Source organism: Osmerus mordax, chromosome 6 (assembly GCF_038355195.1).
Source record: "Osmerus mordax isolate fOsmMor3 chromosome 6, fOsmMor3.pri, whole genome shotgun sequence".
Classification (NCBI taxonomy): domain Eukaryota; kingdom Metazoa; phylum Chordata; class Actinopteri; order Osmeriformes; family Osmeridae; genus Osmerus; species Osmerus mordax.
Window position 1 is genome coordinate 1791648 of NC_090055.1, and position 23502 is coordinate 1815149.

Below are 23502 nucleotides of genomic sequence, written 5' to 3' on the forward strand. Positions count from 1 at the left end.
CAGTGTTGCCATAGGCGTTGGTTTCTACGGCAACAGCGAGGCTAATGATGGGATGTATCAGTTGACCTCGTCTCTTCTCACAGCCAATTACACGCTAGCTTCCATCGATCTGTTGGTGAGTGCTCCCCTCTGCCAACCCACTGTCAAAGACATGCTGAATACAGTGACCACCTGCTTTACACATAAAGTGTGAGAAAAGTAGGGTGTAAACATCTGCCATGTTTAGTATCGATCAACCTGATGACTCATGCGGTCAGTATGTGTCACAGTAAGTAAGTAAGTAAGTAAGTAAGACTTTATTTATATAGCACTTTTCATACAAGAATTGCAGCTCAAAGTGCTTTACATAAAATCAACAAAAACAATAATACAAGTGTTGATCTAAAACGTTTAACAAACCAAACTAGCCGCACTCTATCTGCGGTCTCTCGAATCCATCTTAGATCCGAGCTGCCACTTGCAGTTTCTAATGAAGTGATGAATGTCTGGTTTCCTTTGTGGAGGCAAAAAAATTGCCGGTATAGCGGATAGATGATTTGATGGATGGATAGATGGAGGAATAGAATTAAATGTGTCCAATATATTTTACAATTGTGAAAGCTATTCAAAGCAAGTAAATCTACCCGTTTCGTTTATCACAACCTATGCCAGTATGATTTCATATAGTTTAGCATATGTACCAGCTATAACCTCTCATTCAACCCACCCCTTCCTCTTCCTGCTTCCCCAGGTTTCAGACACCATCACTGGGCTGCAGCTGTCCGTCTCCGGGCCCCTGACCTCCATGGAGGAGCTGTTCACGGGCAGCAAGCCCTTCCTGACCTCCACGCGGAACTGCCGGAGGCTGTCGGAGAACGTGGTGAGCCTGCTGTCCTCCCTGGTGCTGGCCCGGGGCGGGGACGGGGGGCTGTGGAACGGCAGCAGCAGTGGAGCCCCCATCGCGGCCCTCACTCCCGCGCCCCCCTCGGTGGCCCCCACCACGGCCCCCACTGGAGGGGTGATGCCCACCCCCTTCTCTCCCGGCTGGGCCGCCAACACACTGGTGGTCAACGAGGACTACAGGTGAGAGGTGGAGAGAGGTTCTGGAGGGTGGGTCTTATGGGGATGTTAGTGCTCTTAACTCCTCTTATATAACTGCAGTAAACAGTACAATAAACTGTACGCAGGATGTTATGTAACTGCAATAAACTGTACACAGGATTTTATATAGCTGACCTGGGTGTTTGTGTGTGCGTGTGTGTGTGTGTAGGTGGCTGTCATATGTGTTGCTGCTGCTGCTGGACCTGATTGTGTGTCTCTTCATCCTCTTGGGGCTGGCCAAGCAGGCTCGCTGGCTTCTCATCCTGTAAGCACACACACACACACACACACACACACACACACACACACACACACACACACACACACACACACACCCACACACACACCCACACACAACCATAAACACACATACACACACACACACACACACAACCATAAACACACACACACACACACAACCATAAACACACACACACACACACGCACACATACACACACACACAAACCTACACACACACACACACACACACACAAACACACCCACACATGCACACACACAACCATACCTACACACACACACACACACAAACACATACAACCATACACACACAAACACATACACGCACACACACAGTGTAAACTCTGAGTGTGCTCTTCCTGTGTTCCAGGATGACGGTGCTGGCTTGGCTTGCTCTGTTCCTGAGCTGGGGGTCCCTGGGCCTGGAGACGGCCTCTGTGGTGGTGAGTGTGCCTTCTTAAAGCGGCACGTCCAGGGTAGGAGGGGGAAGGAGGGCTATGGAGGGTGAGGGAGGAAGGGAGGGGGAGGGACGGAGGGACGGAGGGAGGGAGGGAGGGAGGGAGAGGGAGGGAGGGAGGGAGGGAGGGAGGGAGGGAGGGAGGGGGAGGGACGGAGGGACGGAGGGACGGAGGGAGGGAGGGAGGGGGAGGGGGAGGGGGAGGGGGAGGGGGAGGGAGGGAGGGAGGGAGGGAGGGAGGGAGGGAGGGAGGGAGGGAGGGAGGGGGAGGGAGGGAGGGAGGGACGGAGGGAGGGAGGGAGGGGGAGGGGGGGGGGAGGGGGAGGGGGGAGGGGGGGAGGGACGGAGGGAGGGAGGGACGGAGGGAGGGAGGGGGAGGGGGAGGGGGAGGGAGGGAGGGAGGGAGGGAGGGAGGGAGGGAGGGAGGGAGGGAGGGAGGGAGGGAGGGAGGGAGGGAGGGAGGGAGGGAGAGGGAGGGAGGGAGAGGGAGGGAGGGAGGGAGGTGCAGGTAGAACAGTCCATCAGAGGCAGGAGCGCGGGATAAAAAAAAAATATATAAAAAATATAGATTTGACAAGCAGGTACAAATAAAAAGGAGTCAGTCCAGGTTTCCTCCTTTCAAAAACCGCTGCCCTCCAGTCCTGCAGCCTCCTCCGCTGCCCTCCAGTCCTGCAGTCTCCTCCGCTGCCCTCCACTCCTGCAGTCTCCTCCGCTGCCCTCCACTCCTGCAGTCTCCTCCGCTGCCCTCCAGTCCTGCAGCCTCCTCCGCTGCCCTCCAGTCCTGCAGCCTCCTCCGCTGCCCTCCACTCCTGCAGTCTCCTCCGCTGCCCTCCACTCCTGCAGCCTCCTCCGCTGCCCTCCAGTCCTGCAGCCTCCTCCGCTGCCCTCCAGTCCTGCAGCCTCCTCCGCTGCCCTCCACTCCTGCAGCCTCCTCCGCTGCCCTCCACTCCTGCAGCCTCCTCCGCTGCCCTCCAGTCCTGCAGCCTCCTCCGCTGCCCTCCACTCCTGCAGCCTCCTCCGCTGCCCTCCACTCCTGCAGCCTCCTCCGCTGCCCTCCAGTCCTGCAGCCTCCTCCGCTGCCCTCCACTCCTGCAGCCTCCTCCGCTGCCCTCCACTCCTGCAGCCTCCTCCGCTGCCCTCCCTGGAAGCCGCTGCCCTCCAGTCCTGTAACCTCCTCGCTCTCCCTCTCTGGTTGAACGAGCTGTTGCTCCCTGTGGGGGAGTTATATTACCCTGCAGCTGGGCAGAGGCCATGTGGCAAGGGTGAGCAGGTGGAAATACTCCTGGTTTATTTACCTCCGCCAGGCTCTTCCTCCTCCACTGGGGGTGCCACACTACCCATACAACAACATCCATCTCCCTGGGAGGGGGGCTGGGGGCTGGGGGGCGACTATGGACACTCCCCTGTTCCACTGTGTGAGAGAAAGGGGGCGACCCTTCATGGATGCAGAGAGGATGCCAGATAAGCCTTGCTGTGAGGCCTCGGTTTCAGAATCCGAACAGAATAGAGTCTGTGTGTGCGTGTGCGTGTGTGTGTGTGTATTCCTGTGCTTCTGTGAACATTGTGCTAAGCTGTGAAAAGACCGGCATCCTAGGGAACGCTGCAGTCATGGCTGGAAACCAGAAAGGCAGGAAAATGGGGCAGAGATTAAAGATTGAAAGACTGTGTTTGGTTTTGTGTGTGTGTTTGTTAGTTGTCTGATGTGTGTAAATGCACGAAAGTGCATGTTTTTTTTTTGTGAGTGTGTGGGTGTTTGGCTTTCAGGAGTGAAGATGGAAGATGGAAGAACACAAGTGCTTTCAACAAGCAAGAGGGACGGGGAGAGAGGAGGAGAGAGTGAGAGAGTGAGAGAGTGATGGAGGGTAAGGAGAGAGAGAGAGACTTAAGCACATTTAACTCTGAGTGAAAGAGGAAAGATAAATCAGCTCACCCAGCGAGACACCGGAGGCTGTCGGTTCATCTCTAAAGGCTCACTGGGAGAGAGTGAGAGGGGGGAGATGGAGGAAGAGAGGGTGAGAAAAGGGGGTGGGGGGGTGGGCATGGGTACCCATAGGAACAACATTCAATCCCATGAATTGTCGATCGACGAATGCTTTTCAAGCAGTGTTTTTGATTTGACAGTCAGTGCATTTCTCCTGCCGCTCCTACATTAGCGGAGACGATGGTGGGTCAAAAGTACAGAGCACGTCTTCATTCAAGTCCACGATGGAGAGCTGCTTGTGAGCATTCGGCCCAGTCTGAGTCCACGACCTGGGAAGTTTGGCAGGAGAAGAGTGGTGGGGGTGGGGGCAGAGGAGGGGACAGCCTGACTGAAGAGGGCCAGTGTTGCTGCCGGGGGGAGCAGAGGGGGCAGAGGGGGCAGAGGGGGCTGGGTGTCTGTGTGGTTGGTTATCGTGGTCCAGTGTCATGTGGAGCTGGTGGGAGATGTCTCAGTGTCTCTGGGTCCACACAGAGCCCCTCTGTCCCTGGCCACTGACAAGGAAACAATGGCCCAGCTGTGGGGGGAGGGGTGAGGGCCGGGATGAGGGCCGGGATGAGGGCCAGGCTCTCATGTCCTGGGTAGGCCCTCACCCCCTTCTGGCTGGCTCTGAGTGAAGCTCGCTCTCCCTCTTCTGGTGACGGCCACCCCTTGCTGTGTCTGAGCGCTCATCAGATGAGAGGTTTGGAGACACGTTTAGGGGAGTTGGGGGCGGTGGCACACTGGGCTAATGCATCATGTAGGCTGAGGCTGAGGTGGTTCAGTCTGCCTGAACAGAGCTGGAGTTCTTTTAGGAAATAAGTATGTCAGTCGGTCAGCGTGTCTCCACAAATTTTCCCTCTTGTGATTTCTCTCTCTGCCTCTCCTTTCTCTCTCTCTCTCTCTCTCTCTCTCTCTCTCTCTCTCTCTCTCTCTCTCTGCCTCTCCTTTCTCTCTCTCTCTCTCTCTCTCACTCACTCTTTCTCTCTCTCTCTCTCTCTCTCTCTCTCTCTCTCACTCCCTCTGTCTCTCGCCCTCTCTCTCGCTCCCCGCCTCTGTCACATCTGTTTTGTCAGGCTCTAAGTGACTTCTGTTCAGATCCAAATACGTTTGTCCTCAACTCCACCCACTTCAACTCTGGAACCAACCCAGGTAGAGTTTCTCACCCAGGATCTCTCCATCCCCGACACCTTGTTACTCACATGGCTGCAGAACACTGTCATACACACGAGAAACCTCCCCCTTTTAGACACGCACACGCTCACTGTTTGACAGTTAACACTAGTTCACCCTAAAACTCTATTGAACCGAATGTGATGAACCACACAGGACTGACCTGACACTTTATCGACTAATCGATTGTCTGTTGTTGTCGTCGTGTCTGATGTTCAGACGTACTGGACTACTACCTGACCTGCAGCCGACGCATGAACAGCCCATTCCAGCAGGTAGACTGCACTCTTCCACCTGACATCGCTAATAAACACATGACAATAACATATTATTATTAATGATTGTATCTGTCTGCATCTTCTGGTGGGATGTCCTGTCGTTCTGTGTGTTTCAACCAATTGCCTCTCGGAGGACATGAAAGTTTTCTAAGTCGGTTAGAACCGGGAATGCCCTTCTGTTGTACTCCAGCTCCATGTTGGACACAGTGGATGTGCTGTAATACAGGTTTTGGCAGTAACGCTGTGTTTGGAAGATAGTCCTGTGTTGTGATAGTGTTCAATCCTGGGCTCCAGTTGCTGACGCAGTCCCAGAGGGCGCTATCCAGCATCCACACTCATCTAGCCAGCCTGGACAGAAACGCACTCCCACAGTTCCCCAAAGCAGAGGTATGGAAGTTCACCTGTAAGACACACAGTTACATTCACATTTACATTTAGTCATTTAGCAGACGCTCTTATCCAGAGCGACTTACAGTAAGTACAGGGACATTCCCCCCGAGGCAAGTAGGGTGAAGTGCCTTGCCCAAGGACACAACGTCAGTTGGCATGACCCGGAATCGAACTGGCAACCTTCGGATTACTAGCCCGATTCCCTCACCGCTCAGCCACCTGACAGTTACCCCCTAACCGCCATAGATGGCAAAAGTACACACATCCTTCACTCAAGTAGAAGTACAGATACTCATGTTTAAAGAGACTCTGGAAAATGTTGTGACGACACTTTTTCTAAAGGATTTTTGGAACAAATATTTGGACAAAAAGTTTTGAAAGGTTGACAAATTATTTTCAAATAAAAGTTTGGAAAAACTTTATAACGGTTGACAAAACATTTTATAAAAGTAGTTTCTCATCTCTGCCAACCCTAATTTCTCCCCACCGCACAAGAAATGCGGTACGACGGTGCCTCTATGTAAAGCCCTGTGACATACCTTGGAAAAAGAGCCATACAAATTAAATATGATTTGATTGTAGAAATCACTGCGAGAGGTTCAGCAGATTCTCAACTCGACAGAGGGCAACTTCCACCAGCTGGTGGCGCTACTCAACTGTCGCGGTCTGAACAAGGTGAGGCGCCTCAACGTGTGAGAGGTGGGGTTCGCGCACCCGTGATGTTGTGTCGGCTTTGTAACCGAGTCTGTTAAATGATGTCTCACAGGACTACATAGACTCGCTGAAAGGCCTGTGCTACGATGGCATGGAGGGATTACTCTATCTCTCCCTCTACTCCTTCCTGTCGGCTCTGGCTTTCACCGCTATCCTCTGTTCCCTGCCCGGTGCTTGGAGAAGCTTTCACAGGTGAGTGTGTATCTGTGTGTGTTTACGTACATGTGCGGCTGCGTTTTTAGCCCTGAAATAAGCCCTTAAAAGTTGGTATGTGAGAGAGAGCTCCTCTGCGCCATGTTGTTGTTTACTGTGTTGAGGCTTTTCACACAATCACTGTGCCTAGTTTATTCTCCATGATCAGCCAAAAGGTATGATTCTATGCACGTTTCTGTTGTGTTTGTGCGCAACTCATTGTGTCTGATGTTTAGCCTTCGACTCCCAGAGCATTGTTCTTCAGTAAACAGGTTCCAACTGTGTCACACAGGCAGCATGAATGGATAAAAGATTAAAGGATCAAGGGGATTATTTTTTTTTCTATCTGTGAATATCAATGTCAAATTAAAAAAGAAATCTGTGTACTGAAAAACATGGCTGAATGCCCCACCACAAAGGAATCTATGTAAACACATTTTTTTTATATAGTAAATTACAAAACCATATTATTTGACCTTTTCATCACCTGTCTTCCCTCGGCAGCAAACATGGCGATGGCGCCCTTATTGTCACCACAATAGTCAGTTATAAAGAGCCTGAATACCTGATGTTTGAATGTTTGAATGAATTTCGTGCAAAAGTACTAGTGAGAGAGTAGCATCCAGGTCACACTCTCCTCGACAGACCAGGTTCGTCAGGGTCAGAAATCGCAGAACCGTCACCCATCATGCCTGCTCTCACCAGTTCTCCTCTGCTCTCTCTCTGACGACGACAGTGATTCCGAGGAGTACGAAGATTCCGACAGCGAGAGCGAGGACCCCTTCACTTCCCATCAGGCACGTAGACAGACGGCCGCGGGGTCCCAGCGAGGGGCCTTGCCCCCCTTCTATAATTACCCAGGGGCCGGCTGGACACCCCCCTTTTCTAGTGCGCCACCTCTCCCGTGAGTAACACAGACACACAGACAGACAGACAGACAGAATGGCCCAAGGTGTCGCTCTTGCCCCTAGGCACTGGTATGGGATCAGTTCTAAGTTTGTTCCCCAATAGCGGATGATGGTGTTTGGGGAGGCAAAACTGATCCCAGATCTGTACCTACGGGCAACTTCTGCTTAGAAATCAGACCAGCACAGGACAGGTCATATAGTGAAGGATGCATGAACAATACATAGACTGACCTTTGTACTTTGTACTACTGCTTCACTTCACAGTCGTTATGGACAGGGAAATGACTGATTCTCACACTCAGCACATACAGACAAGTTGTACATAACACTCACAACACCTACACCAACTAACTTACACAGATCAGTAGAGCAGTCACAGTATATTTATGAACGTACAGTCTACGGTACATATATTCACCTCACAGATCCTTAATCCTATAAACACATAGGGCTAGTTCAAACGCACAAATCTGCCAGCTAAAACACACTCAACGCAGACAGACACACAGACAGGTCTATGAGGACTAAAGTGTAGGCAGAGAAACAGACACAACTCCTGAGGTCTGTCTGTCTGTGTGTCTGTCTAACGGTCTGTCCAGCCTTTCCGAAGACAGACCATGTAGGCCGTTCGGTGATTTCAGGGATTTTCGGCTGCGTCTCAAATGACGCCCTGTTCCCCCGTGTGTTGGAGCACACTGCTCCATGCCGTTCCTGTCCTCAGTAGTGTACGTTTAGGGGACGGCGTCGTCACTTAAGCCACAGCCCCCCGCATTTTATACCCCGGAGATGTGAGGCTCAGGTTGATGTAGGTAAAACTCCCCATCATTCCCAGCTGTCACCCACTCCATGGTGTCCCAAGTCCAAGTCTCGTGTGACCATGTCTCTCAAATTACCTCTACTTTAGCTCTCTCTCTCTTTTTTGTTTCTTCTTTCTATCACTCCCTCCGCTTCCTGTTGTTCTGCTTCTTTTGACCTGCCCTCACACTCCCTGTCTTTATCACTCCCTGTCTCCTCTCTCTCCCTCTCTCTCACTGTCCGAACTCTGCGAGTCCAGTTAGTCCCCTGAATAGTGTAACGCCCCACCTAATGTACCACCTATGTCAAACATAACACTGGATGCTAAGCTCAGTCTGTAGTCTAGACTGTTTCCATATACAACAACAGTTAAGAGTGTTTCCAGTAGGAAAACCAGCCAGAATTATTGGAAAAAATTCAAACAAGCACAAAGAGTACAGTCAACTTCTTTTACATGCGATGGCTTGGGGCTGTTGTACACTTCTCCAAATGACCTGAAATCAGGCAAAACTATTCAGATGAACTATCGAATTGGGACTGGTGAATCACTGTGCACTTTGCACTTCCCAAGATGCACCTGGCAGGAGTGGACTGTACTGCCAGGCCCTGTACATACTCTCACACGCTACCCTAACGCCACTAACACAACCTCTAATGCCACCAGTTATAACGAGGTCTGTTTTAAAAACGCCACCATTTCTCTAATCACTCTTCCTCCCTCTCTTCTCACCCCACACCTCGGCACCCGCCTCCCTTTGACCCCCCCTCCTTCTATCCGTCTGTCTTTCGACGTGTCTCACCCCTTATTTCCTCTCTTGTTCATCCTTCACACCTCCTCCTCCCCCCCCGTGGTCCTCCTCCCCCCTCTCTCTCTCTCTGTCTCTATACAGGACTCCAAACGTTTCCTCCAATGGCAACCCTGGCTATGAGAGTCTGCCCTTGGCAGACAGGCAGTCCCCACCCCCTTCTGTGAGTTCCTCTGTACTTGTGACATCATCATAATCTGTGGCGTTTGTCATCACGATAGATGTAAACCCACTCGCGGGGTACTAAGTGGCTGTACGTGTTTGGGTAGCAGATGTGATTATCGTGGGGAGGGGAGGCGCTCCCCTTGCAGGACCCTGATTTCTGGCCTTTCATCAAACCAACAGACAAAAGTTCTATGTTCAAATGACTCTTTAACATTAAAGTTTACGTTATGTTTTTTTTACATTGTCATTAACTCTGAATGTGCTTCTACTACACGTTGGTAGACCTTACATGGCCAGGCTAGAAAAGACAGATGTCATAACCCAAAACCAGAACCTTTTCTCCTCTGTAGCTACGGCGTGACTACCATATAGCGTCCAAAGTGGGGTGCTTGAAAGAGAGGTTGCCTTTTACAACACGATTTAGGTTGAAGTGATTTTTCCCCCTGACCTTACCTAAAAGAGGTGTGGCCTCAACTGTGTTTGACCCTTGACCTTAGGGAACCTCTGCTTCATCCACCCCTGGTCCACAGATTATGGACATGTGTGACCACATGGGTCAGTGCCTAAGTGACATGGATCAATAATTGTGATCTGGTTTCTCTGTTTTCCCTTCTCTCTCTCTGCACACCTTTCTCTCTGGATCTGTGACCACGGCTCCCGTTTCCAAATCTCATCTCGCATTCTGAAAGTGCAGTATTCTCCCAGCATGCTGACTGGTTACGGGGGAAATCAATCACACCCCAACCCCGCCCACTCAAGAAACCTGTATTCACGTTGACTCTTTTTTTTATGTTAGATAATGTATAGAAAATGTTTAGTTTTCTTATGAACGGACACTTTACTGAGATGAAAAAAAAACAACTAACGAAAAATAAATCGAATGCTAGATGTGAATTAAAGGTAACGTCAGTACCAGGGAGTGTTATGAATTAGAAGCACTTAAAATAAACAGGATTGAATTGACTGTTGTAGTAACTCACTGTAAGCTAATGCCAGATAGGTAGCATATGGTTATGAAGAACTCTGAACCAGGTTCACTCAGTCAAAGTTACCCCTTCCTGCCCCCCCCCCCCCCCCCCCCGCCCCCCCATCTGTCCAGTGTCTTTGTGAACTGTTGTGAGACAAGCCAAATGGTATTGACGTTACATTGTAGTTTTATATTTTCAAAATGTATCAGTATCACCACTTTATTTTCAAGTTTTTATAAATAAATATTGTGGTAGAAAAGCACCGGCACGTAGCAAGGAGACGTATATTCAGTGAATGAATATGAAGTTTACTCACTTGATATTCACTTTTATTTCTTTTTACTTTTTTTATAGGTGGCAATTCTGTATTTCCTTCGTATTACCTTCAGATACTATTATGTACATTTTGCTGTTGATAAGATCTGATTAATCACAAACCTTTGGTCTTAAACCAACACTCCAGTGGGCTGTGATGACCCTCCTTTAAGGCTGAGGGGAGAACTACAACTACCAACCAGCCTTGAGTGGTTAGAACTACAATTCCCATGCAATGACAGCAGGTACATAGCAATACAGCTCCTGCTACTGGTGCTTCAGTAGCCTTACCGTAAATAGCAATAATGACTATGTATAGCAGTGGGTTTCTGAGCTCTATAGGATGTTATGTATATATAAATGGTATGTCTGAGATTTCAATGGACCCCTTTCATGCCTTGACCTTGTTAACCCTTGACTTAAGTTTGTATGGTCAATGCTCCTTTTGAATGGCATCCTTTTTCACTCCAGAGTCTAATATAATTAAAATAACAACTACAATAAACCCATGCCTTATTTGTTTTCTTTTCTTCCAGCTGTGACATTACAATAAAAAAAAAAGTGGTTTAATATAAATATCATTAATTTATTATTATTTTTGTATCCACTGAGTCGATGAGTTTGCGTGTGTGTGTCTGGGCATGCATACTTGCATTTGTGTGATGGAGCAAAGGGGGCTCCCATTCACTACAGATATGCATAGATTGATGAAGAGACAACCATGGAACAAGGACGTGAAAGATATTACATTTACAGTCATTTACCATACTAGCCCTCTCGCAGTCTCCTCTGTATGGGTGAAGACAGTTCTAGAAGGTCTACCAAAACAGTGCATAGATGTGTTAGAACATGGGAGTTTTAGAGAGAGGGGGAGAAAGATAGAGGGAGGGAAAGAGAGAGAGAGAGGGGGGAGATGACAGACAAAACCGCAGCAGTGAAGATAAAAGTAGAACAGCAAAACCAGTCAAATAATTCCACTGCTTCATTTGGAAGAAAGCTCTCTCCCACTGCAGTTCTCTTTGGGATGTCAAGTATTTTAGTGTTTGGAAAAGTATGTGAGTGTGTGTGTGTAGTGTGTGTGTGTGTGTCATTGTGTGTGTGATCATGAACTCACACATCTTAACAACTCGTAGTGCATTCCCTGAAAGATTTTTCTTTTGAGAAGCATCCCTTGTTTAAAAAAAAATGCTGTATTTTCCAGAGCAGAGTTTTGAAGTCCGTGCTGCCTTGAAGGGCTCACTTCTGCGGCTCCTCAGAGTTCAGCCACGTTCCATCTTCTTCCACCTCCCTTCGGACCACAAGCAGCATCTCGCCCACGTCCTGAGAAAGTTGTTCACTTAGAAACACACTGAGAGCAAAATACAGAGTGGGGAAGAAAAGAGGAGAGAGGGAGGACTGAGAATGCATTTAAAAGGGAGCAAAGTGCAAACGACGACTTTGAGGTAAGCCTCATGTGACTGGTCTAGCGGCATGACTCATTCGATGAGACACGAGTTCTGTAAGGACTAAAGAACAACACTACAGCTGTCTCAACTGAAGTCCAGTTCAGTTTATATTGGGCAATTAATTTCATCCGTACAAGTTCAGGAAGAACGGATAGAGATCACTGAATGCCCTCCAACCCTTCTGGTCCCAGCCTGTCCTCACCGGAGTTCTGCCTCATTCCCAATGCAGATAGGACTCTTCAGTTTGGAGTCCAGGTTGTAGTACTGTCCGTTGACCTGGCGCACCGCCAACCAGTGTCGCCTCCGGAGAGGAAGAGACACTAATCCAAGAGACACGCGCGATGGAACGTTCAGGATGAAACCGTGGACTTTGGAAACACAAAGGTTCTGTACAGCCCTAAAAGAGGAGTGAGTTAGTGAGGCAGGGTGAGGATGATGACAGATAATGGTATTTTATGGGGTTTACAGAAATGATGCTGTGAATGTGACCTTAGGTGGTTTAGACATTTAGTCATTTAGCAGACGCTCTTATCCAGAGCGATTTACAGTAAGTACAGGGACATTCCCCCGAGGCAAGTAAGGTGAAGTGCCTTGCCCAAGGACACAACGTCATTTTTTGCCACAGCCAGGAATCGAACTCGCAACCTTCTGATTACTAGCCCGATTCCCTCACCGCTCAGCCACCTGACTCCTGTTTGGTTTTACCTGCGTTTGTCCCACCACACAGCAGCCAACTCTCTGCTCTGTAACGCAGCCATTATAACGTTTACATCATAGTTCCCTGTTCCTAGCATTGAACGGTGAGGATTCACAACACATTGTGGAGCTAACCTGCAGAAGAGGGGAGAGGAACGTGGTGAGAACATGCTCCACTCCTGTTTGTGATGCCAACAGTCGTGTACAACGTGCGGCCTTACCGCTTGCAGATGTCATCGGCTGACTCCTTAGTGAACACTCGCTCCTGGAGGACGTTGTTCAGAGCATGAATAGCGCACAACTCCAGTTTCTGCTTCTCATGAAATACTTCTCCTTCGCTCATAATAACTCTTGTGAATAATCATTCAAACAAACAAAACACACGCACGGTCAGTGAAAACTAACGTTAGCTGTACTTTTGACCACAGTAGAATATGTTCTAATTTGTCAAATTCTTTATTTTAAACGATTACTTGAACTTATCATTACTTAGCTTGAAAAGCCAAGCTAACCATTCGCTTACCCCGATGCTGATGGAAGTTCAACGCTGTACAATAGCCGTATAATACAGTATATGTGGGTCAGTAATATATTCACTGTCTCTACTCCACGACAAACTACATTAAAACATGTACTTATTCCACAGATTAATATACTATGCATGAACTTGCTGACGAAGCGATTTGACTCTGGTGAAGAATATGCTCGATTCCTCAGTAAAAACGAGAAACAGGAAGCAATGCTGTTGTTGTTGTGCAGCTGCCATGCACATAGCCACGCCCCCGCTCGCTACTGCGTTGTTTTTGTCCACGCTGAACTCAAACAACCAATAAACACAGACTGTGATGAGATCTCAAAATCTTTTTCAATTCCTTGCATAAGCCTACTACGTCGACATTTAAGATTTAAATGTAGCATTCATTTAAACTGACAGCGTTTTAACAAAGCACACGTGTAAAAAAATTCTGATAATTTCGTGGACGTAGTTAGTCAACACTGACAGACAGCAGTATTAAAGCGCACTCCAGTGGTGACAACTTGATACTGCAGGGGCCGCGGTCTAGACATTATGGATGAGATGTGATCAACTTTCCACCCATAAATTGTGCAACAAAAAAAGGACACAATGTATTTATGACTCAATTGTCTAACTGCATAAAAAAATAAGGTTTCATGCAATTCATTTAAATTAAAAGTTGTTCTACCTAGCATCTGATTGCTTTATAAGTGGAGAAACTGTGTGTGTGTGTGACAGTTTCTCCACACTGGGGGATACAAAAATCTATTCAGCTCAATGTAGTTGACGGGTATCTTACTATTGTCAGTACTTTCTGGGGTATAAATCTATTCAGCGGATTGCATTTATTCCTGCCTCTCTCACTCTCTCCTATTTTACTAAATTTCCCTTATCTCATTTACTTGTCCCTGACCTACCTTAAAATATACCGATGCACATAATCCCTACACACGTATACATGCACACAAACACAGGCAAAAGGGGCAGGCTGTGTGGCCTGCGTTATTCAAACGCACCTATGGTTTTAGAGTGTTCTCTACATCGTCGACGTTAGATGGCTGGTGAGGCTGCCAACTATGAGATTCACAGGAATTCCTGACCAGTGATTGGTCAGGTCGGTTGGGTCCTCTTACACAATTGGTCGAGGCAGTATTTCGAGTATCGTATTTTTGTTCCTGTGTCAACGAAAAGGCTAAACGGAGAACAGAGAAAAGCTGGCAAGCTAGCATTGCAAACAAACGAAAAGTCACTGTGACACTGGACGATTACCGTAGTTTGCTCTGCACACATCGGACCTGACATTTTCATTTACAAAATACCAAGTTTGTTTTTAAATTAGCATCTTGTGCCTCCTGCGACTGTCTGAGTTTGTTAGCCAAGTTGCTAACGGTGAAGCCTTTGAACATTTCTACCAGCTAACTAAGCTAACCTGCCAGCTTGATCGCCGACCCGAAATAGTCCAGCTGGCTGAAACGTTTTGAAGACATGGTAAGCTTTCGAGATTTTGACTCGCTATATACATGTTCTTAATGTACCAGTTAAATATTAGCTCATCCAAAGTCTGTAGCTAGCTTTTATACGACGTCGCTAGTGCCGCTAATTGAGTCTGTTGTTGGTTTAGCTAGCTAAGCATAGCCGTCTTAGCGTACGTGTAGCTAGCCAAGGCTCATTTAGCTAGCTACCGCTAGCTAGCAAGCTATGGCCTTATCTTCGGCGAAGTCTACTAGTCTGTTTCAGATTTTTAGGATGTTGTAACCTTAAATTGACAAGAATGGCTGGCTAGGGAAAAATATAGCGATAGTCGGCCATATATTTAGACACTTCTATTTCATAGTCATAGCTTATCTAGTTTTTTACATCCACGTCTTACTAGCGTATGTGGCCATATCAATTAGCTATGATCCTCGATTAAATACTGGCTGTTGGGGCTAAAAAAGATGGTCTAGTTTGCAAGCTAGCGAATATACAAGCACCCCTAACTTAAATTCGCCATCAAACTATCTACATAACTAGATGGACACTAACAGTCCCCTGCTTCTAACGTGTGGAAGTAAGGGTTCAAACACCAGCGTTTGGAATGTGGGTTAAACGGAAGAAATGCAATTATTAGGCTAGCTAACCGTTTTAATTCCTTTGCAGAACTCCAATGTGGAGAACTTGCCTCCTCAGGTTCTGCGTCTGGTATATAAAGAGGTTTCTGCGTTAGCAGCAGACCCCCCTGAGGGTATTAAGATATACCCCAGTGAAGAGGACATCACAGAATTGCACACAGCCATTGAAGGACCAGGTAACTAAACAATGCTATTCTGTCTGGAATATTTACATAGATTCACTTGAATTTGGAGTAATAAAAACATGCAATCCTTTCAATTTATGAAATGTCTTCCATGTTTTCTTCTTCTTCTTTTTTTTGCCAGAGGGAACTCCATTTGCTGGGGGTATTTTTCGTATGCGCCTCGTCTTGGGGAAGGATTTTCCTGCTGTGCCACCCAAAGGTTACTTCCTCACTAAGATTTTCCACCCCAATGTGGGACACAAAGGAGAGATCTGCGTCAACGTGTTGAAGAGAGACTGGAAGGCAGAGCTTGGCCTCAGACATGTATTACTTGTAAGCAACACCTCCTCACGCTTGCTTTTGGTTACTGTACGTTAGTCTTTTGAACGCAGCAAATATGTTGGACGAATGACAATTTGTTAGCTAAAGAATTTGTTTGCTATAAAACTAATACTTTTTTTTCTATTCTACTCCCCCCTCCTCCTTCTCTCCCCTCATTCTCCTCCTCCCCGCCCCTCCTCCTCTTTCAGACCATCAAGTGCCTCCTGATCCATCCTAACCCAGAGTCTGCTCTGAATGAGGAGGCAGGGCGTCTCCTACTGGAGGACTATGCAGAATATGCGTCCCGTGCTCGCCTGCTTACGGAGATCCACGCCATGGGGGGCCCCGGGGGCACCTCGGGGGCCCCTCAGGACCCCCCCGACGGACCACAGCCAAAGAAGCATGCAGGCGACCCCACTAAGAGAGCGGCGGGAGCGGGGATGGCTCCCGCCGCAGCCCTGGGTAACGGAGCCAACGCAAACAGCACAAGCAGCAGTAGCAATAGTAATGTAGTGGGGAAAAAGAAAACGGATAAAAAGCGTGCTTTGAGGCGACTTTAATGATTTAGATGCATTCTGTGTGTAAATATAAATATTGAAGTGTGCAGATTATGGTTTTGTTCCACTTCCCTGACTCTTTCTATCCCCATGATTGTACTGTCCGTTTTGTACTCATTGCATATTATGTACCTGATTTTTCCTCGATACCATATGTTCCCTTCTGACCCTATGCTAGCGGAGAAGTCGGAGGGTCATGAAACCGTATTGCCATGATTTTGTAACCTTTCATAGCCTTTACATACACACCACTATTGAAAATGTCTGGCATCCAGCTGCAAAAAGGGTTTTTATTGCCCGAAGTGTTTGCTGGCGTATTATAAAAACTATCTCTCCCTCCTTCTCAACTTGGTTCCTTTTGCTGTGACGGTACTGTGTATTGTCTAGTCAGCCTCCTGTTGGGAACCTGGGCTCGTTCATAATGTTTTGCTATATCCGATTTCAAATACCTCAATCAAAACAAGATAGTCATGTCGTTTTAGAAGTGTGAGTGTAAGATTATGCAGCTGGTTTGGTCTATTTGACTCTCCAAAGCAGGATTCATAGCCAAAATTCAATTTTTTTGAACAAAGCAAGTACAAGCTTAATTTAGTGTTCAGTATGTCCTGTCTTCATGGAATAAAAATGCAGTTATTTCATCCTTTTAGAAATGTAGCTGGCTTGTGTATAGGTCTGTATTATAGACTTATGTGAAAATGCTCTTAGGTCAAGTGAAAAAAAACCCCATTCAGTTATTTTAATGAGTTTGACAGGGACCTGAAGTAATCTAATTGTGGTCTGTCTCATTTTCTCTCCCCTGTCTATTTGACAAATATTTGTACTTTTTTGGTCCAGTATTTTCAATAGTGGTTTAGAGTATGCTTATATTCAGCTGTCTAGGTGTGTGGATGAGGATGTAGATGGATTGCTATAGGGGAATAGGCTACAGTGCTGGATTGGGTATACAGTATCTAGAAGATTAGCTGTATCAATCCATGCAATTTAGTTTGGTGATTGAATCACGATACCCTCTGTTCTATGGCTCTATACAACAGCTACCCTGTTCTCATCAGATGGATACAGCAGCATATTTCTCTATAGGGAAAACTCCACAGATTTGATAGAATTGATCTCCCCACCTAGTGCTTTGCTTTGGCATGGTTTCCTTGGCACCCTTTCTTCCTCAGTTCTGAATGCATGTTGGGGCCTACATTTCCCAGGGAAACATTCTCAAGCACTGTCTTCAGCTGAGGTTGAAGCAACAGGTGCCTTGGAAAACCAAGTCATCGTTCAGACGTGTGGATGGGTATTTTTGTGTCCATTTAAGTTATTTAAATTAATAAAAATTGAGATATCGAATTGTGTTATCAGTCTCTGAATTTCTGAGTATGGTGAAGATTTGACTTAGAATCTAGTACGGACAGGTCACCACCGGAGAGTCATGCCACTGTAACACACGTGTTTACGTCATCTTACGGTGAAGATACAGCTAATCTCGAAGGGCATACGTTTACATTTAGTCATTTAGCAGACGCTCTTATCCAGAGCGATTTACAGTAAGTACAGGGACATTCCCCCGAGGCAAGTAGGGTGAAGTGCCTTGCCCAAGGACACAACGTCATTTGACACGGCCGGGAATCGAACTGGCAACCTTCAGATTACCAGCCCGATTCCCTAACCACTCAGCCACCTGACTCCTGATGCATATGTGCCCCCTACCCCTAGTGCAGGCTACCAACCTGCACCAGGTCCACTGAAATGTGTGGCAGAATTTCATTCGACTTTCATTTGCCTCGCTGCAATAAGCATCAGCCTCTCTCACCTGTGTGGAAATAGAAAGCTGCCATGCACATAATTATAAGGGCCTCAGGCACCTGGGGTCTGGACTGGCTGTGACACCTCCATGATACCCCTTTTAGAAATGTGTTCAGCCATGCCCCCTCCCAGTCCCTCTTTATCCTTGCCTGTCACAGGTTCCACCTGGAATCAATTGCATTGATGGTCAGCCATTTATTTCTAGATTTTGCACAGCAGGGTGGCAGCAACACGTTTTGGTGCATTCAGATCACTGATGCAAACTTGTAGCCTGTAGCAGGCATATAGCAGGATAACAGCTTGTGTATGTGCGCGGATAATTCAATAGCCCTATGTTTTGTCCAGTGAAATTGTCTTTTTTTATGAGAATTATCCACAAAACAGATCAGTAGCAATTTGCACGAAACTTCTCACATTTGAAACGCATCATTGAATTATTCGCGTTGGTTGATTGACAGATTTTCTGACACTCCGTGTCGATCCTGACGATTGCGCGAGTCTTCTCCCAACTCCCCCACCCGCTTTCATAATTGTCACCAACATAATGACACAGTTGCTGTGGCAACTGGTGCCCCCCTCCCCTCTCTCTATCCTTTCAGCTTTGGGCTATACAGTTTCCATCCACGAGAAGATGGGGAAAGAACGTAATAAGGGAGCTGATAGAACATTACCACGGATCCTCGATTTTGCAATTTGCATCCTTGTCATCTGGAAGATTATCACATTTGCATGAAGTCCTCTGACAGCCATGCGACACTTTGCTTTCAGCACCTGTGTGCAATATGTCAGTTTCAGTGTACCCAACCGTTGGCATCCACTCTAATTTTTGGCTCGTCTTCATAATCGTTATTTATTGAGTTGATATCGAGCATCGAAAAGCGTGGAATTAAACTCTCATCAGCATCGGTTTAAGACCTGACCAATGAACGCACACTCCTTCGTGGCGGACCTCGACGAGACCAGTCGCTCAAATCTAGGCGGTGTAGCCTATATTCCAGCTTGAAATAAAGGCATTCAGCGCCGCGCAAGAATGAAAACGTCTGAAGGAAATAATTGAATTTTTACAATAAGTAAAATTACCCAACAGTTAAACGTTAAATGTTTCTTTTTTGTATGGACCTACCGATTTTATCCTAGTGAGTGGGCGATACCTTGTAGCCTATTGATCTACATAACTGTGCAACACATGGATTTTATGCACAAAATGTGTGGCGAACATAATTTTTAACCTCGAAAAGTAAGAATATTGTTGCAGCAGAATCCATTGTCAACCCGACTCTACAAGGCTGTTTTGCTTTCATTTAGCTTAATTGAAGAAGAAATAAGTGGGATAATACATTATTTTGATTCCTTCAAGCCTGTCGACGGTGCTGGAACGTCGTTAGAGAACAAACAACTTGAACTTTCAGCCTATAAACCACAAGTTTGCTAATTTCAGGATGTGTATCATTTTTTTACATTCATCATACTATTCAGCCTAACAACAAACCAGGCTGTTTTTTCATCTGAAAATCAGAGATAGGCTACAGTGCGCACGCTCTTTTCGACTGTTCTTCAGTATCAACTCCCGGAGCAACACGCAGGTAAGGCACGACACAATATTCACCTTTTATGTAGAATTATGTTTAACATCTGCCCAAATGATTGCATATTGTGTCTGGTATTCTTGTACACACATGAACGATTTAGTTCTATTATACGATGTACTGCTACAAAGTTAGACAATATAATGATCATTTGCCTAATTGTTGAGGCAATAGATCCACACACAATTTGATTTAGGCTGCGCCATAACCGTTAGTGAAAAGGCAAGACATAAGACAAAGTCCATTGACACAGTTTTTACAGGTTAGGCAGGAGACAATTGACAACACACACCCGACGCAGCCAGTCAGTGAAGACTACACACTCCGGTGCCGATACACCCACACACTCTCTGGTACACACGCAGGCAGTAGGTGATACATGCAAGTCATACCCGAGACCCACATGCCTCTGTGCTTGCTGCGGATTACCTACAAGTTTTTAATGCAAACATACACAAACCTACAAAATAGTGATGAAGATACAGAGATTCTGTCAAAGATACACATTTCATTGCGCAGTTATGAGAATAACAGAATAAAGCCTGCTGTAAGATATACCACGTCCACCTCTGCCAGTCACTAATTGGCGGTGCTGTTGTGCACAGTGCTGGTATTTCAACCTTATATTTGATTGACTCTTGACATTATGCAATTTATTGATCAGATGAGGAAAAGCAAGGCAGGGGGTATTTTCTATCTCCACACCCTCATCCTTTCAAACTGGTAGGCGTCAGTATTGGTCTCTGCTTTGATGTATGCAGCATTGGATTGCCTGTGTATTACTCTGAAACACAGAAGTTAACAGGCAGTTCCTTCTGTTGCTGCAGGCAATGATAGGTGGGCATGTGCGTAGTATGAAACGATTGTCTTCTGAATGAGTGCTATGAAGTTGAACGGCGTATCATCTCGTAACTGCAGGGATGCATCAAGATGGTCTGTGCAATATTGAGTTATTTGCCATTCACCTATCGTTCCCATTCATTTTCGCCCTGCATCTCTCCCTCCTGTTCAGCACATTGTACAGTATGTGTGATGGCCTTCGCTCTGCCCCCTCTCCTCGACTGCAATGCTTCACCATGCAGGACGAGACAAAACCACAGGGATAAAACCCTTTAAAACCCCGTTCTTAAATAGGATCTAACATGACAGGTATGAGTAACAGGCTGTAGTGTACAGGTAAAAGCTTTGTGGATGAGTAGCGTTTAAAAGCAGTTCAAGATGCCCTGGTATTCTCGAGGTGTTGGCTGGCTGGTTAGCTGAGTGTGTGAGTGAGTGGAATCATAGGAAGTGGAGATGAGACACGGGCGGTCTGCACAAACAGAAGACATCGCAGTGTCAAAAGGGGGGGGGGGGGGGGGGGGACGAGGACGAGAAGTTTGAGATGTGCTTTGGTTAATGGGTGTAGATTGGACTCTACCTCATTTTTCTCTCTCTTCCTCTCTCACACACAGACTGAGCTGCAGTGCTATTCTGAGAGAGTTAGCTGCCTCAGCCCACGCACGGTATCTGAGAAAGAGAGAGAAGGGCAGAATGAGGGAGATGGGAGAGAGGAGGAGAGAGCAGGAGAAATAAAAGGAATGAAGGAGAGAGACCGAGTTCAGAGAAGCTTGGGATGCCTGTAGAGCGAACTGTAGTCACACACTCACACACTCACACACACACACACACACACACACACACATGCAAATGCCCACACACAAACACACAATGCACACATACACAAACAAATACACACACACGCACGCGCGCACACACACACACTACAGTAGCTGCTTCAAACAGCTGCTTCGAAACTGTTTGCCGTGCATATCCTCCAACTGATACAAATTCAAAATGTCTTATTTCATGATGGTTATGTTTTTCTTGTGTAATATTGTCTAGGTTGTGCATTTGTTGGTCTGTATGGTGGTAGTGTTTGTGTGCTGTGCTATGTTGTGTTGGGTTGGTAAGTGCTGGGAGAAATGTACTTGATTTTCTGCCACCCACATGCCGCCCTCCCACTCACGATCGTCTCTGTTTCTATACCTCTGGCTCTTCTCCTCCCCACCATCTCTCTTCTCATTTAAATCCCTACCCTACATTTATCCCCCTGCTCTCTCTCTCTCTCTATTTCTCTCTCGCTCTCTCTCTGTCTCTCTCTCTATTTCTCTCTCTCTCTCTCTGTCTCTCTCTCGCTCTCTCTCTGTCTCTCTCTCTCTCTCTCTCTCTCTCTCTCTCTCTCTCTCTCTCTCTCTCTCTCTCTCTCTCTCTCTCTCTCTCGTCTTTTCAGGAGCTTGTGTTCCTGCAAAAGGCACAGGCACACTCAATACACACATCACACAATTAAGTACACAAATATAAGCATACAAACACACACGTACGCACACTTATTCGCAGTACTTCTGATTACACTAAAGACCTTTTGGATAGTTTGTTCTTCGTCAACAATTGAAACTGAATAAGAGAAATCTATAGGCTGGAAAATATTTGCTATGCCACCTTCTTTTAAAACTATGTTCAACTGCCTTTGTGTATGTGTGTGTGTCTATGTGTGTATGTGTGTGCTTGAGGATGCACAGGGGACTTGATTAGTAATTGCTTTAGGTTGTTAGATTGCACAGGTGTTTGAATGTTAGTATCGGTGTGAGTGATCGTGAACACAGAACATCCCCTTCCTTATTGAATGGGAGTCAGGTGGCTGAGCGGTTAGGGAATCGGGCTAGTAATCTGAAGGTTGCCAGTTCGATTCCTGGCTGTGCCAAAAAATGACATTGTGTCCTTGGGCAAGGCACTTCACCCTACTTGCCTCGGGGGGAATGTCCCTGTACTTACTATAAGTCGCTCTGGATAAGAGCGTCTGCTAAATGACTAAATGTAAATGAAGTCGTTCATTTGTGTTCCAGGAGATTTCGACAGCAGCCAAAAACCTTCCAGCCCCGAATCCCCTTTGTCCACATCCAAACACAAACCAGGACAGGATCCAAACACCAACCAGGACAGCAATATTCTGCTGAAGACTCCTCGGACCACTGTAAGCCGCAGTCTTGTGTGGTTCATTGTTTTCCTTCCCTGAACTTTTCTGTGAGGGTTAAAGGAACATTGCACTGAAACAAGTGGAGCCATCAGCAGTTTCCTGCATCCTATCCCCCCGTCCGTGCCTACGTGCTCAGCGACAGAGAGGGACATTTTTGATAATTGTATGTAATTATAATTTGTGTGGGAGACAGATCTGCCTCTGTCTATTATCACCAATGACCTCCAACACAATAACTTCAGAAATTTACATATTTCTCTAGAAAAATGCTCTTTTCTCTCAGCATCGGAAACAGATCAGGAATAATTTCACGTATTGAAGGGATAGGCTCAGAGCAGCCATGAGCTGCACAGTCCTCTTTCATTGAAATGACACATAGTTGAATCATTATCAAAGGCTTTTGTATCTACATTTAGATACGGAATATACATGATACCCTGTCCATGCTGACATAAAAACTTTGTTTTTAGCTAATCTATTTGAAATCTATATTTGACAAACCGTTTTATATTTACCACTCATTTGCAGTGTATGCCATCTTGTAACGCTAAATGTAGGCCAGCGGTGGGACTGTCTTCATCCCAATCAGAGGAACAGCAAGTGCCAGGCAAGTGCCTATACATATTAGATTAGACTATAAAACATTTAGGTTTAAAAGTGGTAGATGCGGTTAATCCCCCAGAGCTGTTTAGAAGAGAGGGTTTACGTTTACAGAAGAACATTTAGATTCAGACCAATGTCACATTAGAATCTAACATTTGCCGTCTTGTTGTTTACAGTGCATTACATACAAGGAGGCCATATTGGATTTGCATAGAGATTTTGATACTTTTTCAAACAC

The 23502-nt window shown here is 46.6% G+C and overlaps 3 protein-coding genes across 5 annotated transcripts in view; 2 read left to right on the forward strand and 1 right to left on the reverse strand.

Moving 5' to 3' along the window:
• ttyh1 (tweety family member 1) overlaps positions 1-10962 on the forward strand; it is an 18481-nt gene extending 7519 nt beyond the window's left edge. The window contains exons 4-15 of one of the 3 annotated variants that reach the window (XM_067238297.1): positions 4-115; positions 731-1062; positions 1250-1345; positions 1710-1782; positions 4830-4905; positions 5146-5201; positions 5499-5591; positions 6177-6269; positions 6361-6500; positions 7237-7404; positions 9094-9172; positions 9869-10962. In XM_067238297.1, the coding sequence (XP_067094398.1) occupies positions 4-115; positions 731-1062; positions 1250-1345; positions 1710-1782; positions 4830-4905; positions 5146-5201; positions 5499-5591; positions 6177-6269; positions 6361-6500; positions 7237-7404; positions 9094-9172; positions 9869-9952 (1402 nt within the window). In that variant the 3' untranslated portion in view covers positions 9953-10962. The remainder of the gene's footprint in view (positions 1-3; positions 116-730; positions 1063-1249; positions 1346-1709; positions 1783-4829; positions 4906-5145; positions 5202-5498; positions 5592-6176; positions 6270-6360; positions 6501-7236; positions 7405-9093; positions 9173-9868) is intronic. The other 2 variants (XM_067238299.1, XM_067238298.1) reach the window with 2 other exon arrangements.
• Positions 10963-11033: 71 nt separating this feature from the next.
• josd2 (Josephin domain containing 2) lies at positions 11034-13349 on the reverse strand. Its single transcript, XM_067238242.1, has 5 exons — positions 13122-13349; positions 12820-12948; positions 12608-12733; positions 12105-12299; positions 11034-11805 (listed from the first exon to the last, which is right to left on the reverse strand). Exons 1-5 carry the CDS (start codon positions 13259-13261, stop codon positions 11694-11696), a joined length of 702 nt encoding a protein of 233 aa, XP_067094343.1. The 5' UTR covers positions 13262-13349; the 3' UTR covers positions 11034-11693.
• Positions 13350-14311: 962 nt separating this feature from the next.
• ube2s (ubiquitin-conjugating enzyme E2S) lies at positions 14312-17592 on the forward strand. The gene is made up of 4 exons (XM_067238275.1): positions 14312-14603; positions 15255-15402; positions 15533-15723; positions 15921-17592. The coding sequence occupies exons 1-4, from the start codon at positions 14601-14603 to the stop codon at positions 16269-16271; spliced, it is 693 nt and encodes a 230-aa protein (XP_067094376.1). The 5' UTR covers positions 14312-14600; the 3' UTR covers positions 16272-17592.
• The last annotated feature ends 5910 nt before the right edge of the window (positions 17593-23502 follow it).

Coding starts and splice junctions, on each gene's coding strand:
- ube2s (XM_067238275.1), top strand. Junction 15,403..15,532: donor CACAGCCATTGAAGGACCAG/GTAACTAAACAA, acceptor TTTTTTTGCCAG/AGGGAACTCCATTTGCTGGG. Junction 15,724..15,920: donor GCCTCAGACATGTATTACTT/GTAAGCAACACC, acceptor CTCCTCTTTCAG/ACCATCAAGTGCCTCCTGAT.
- josd2 (XM_067238242.1), bottom strand. CDS start 13,261: ATGCATAGTATATTAATCTGTGGAATAAGTACATGTTTTAATGTAGTT. Junction 12,734..12,819: donor GCCGATGACATCTGCAAGCG/GTAAGGCCGCAC, acceptor CCTCTTCTGCAG/GTTAGCTCCACAATGTGTTG. Junction 12,300..12,607: donor GTGTGGTGGGACAAACGCAG/GTAAAACCAAAC, acceptor CTCCTCTTTTAG/GGCTGTACAGAACCTTTGTG.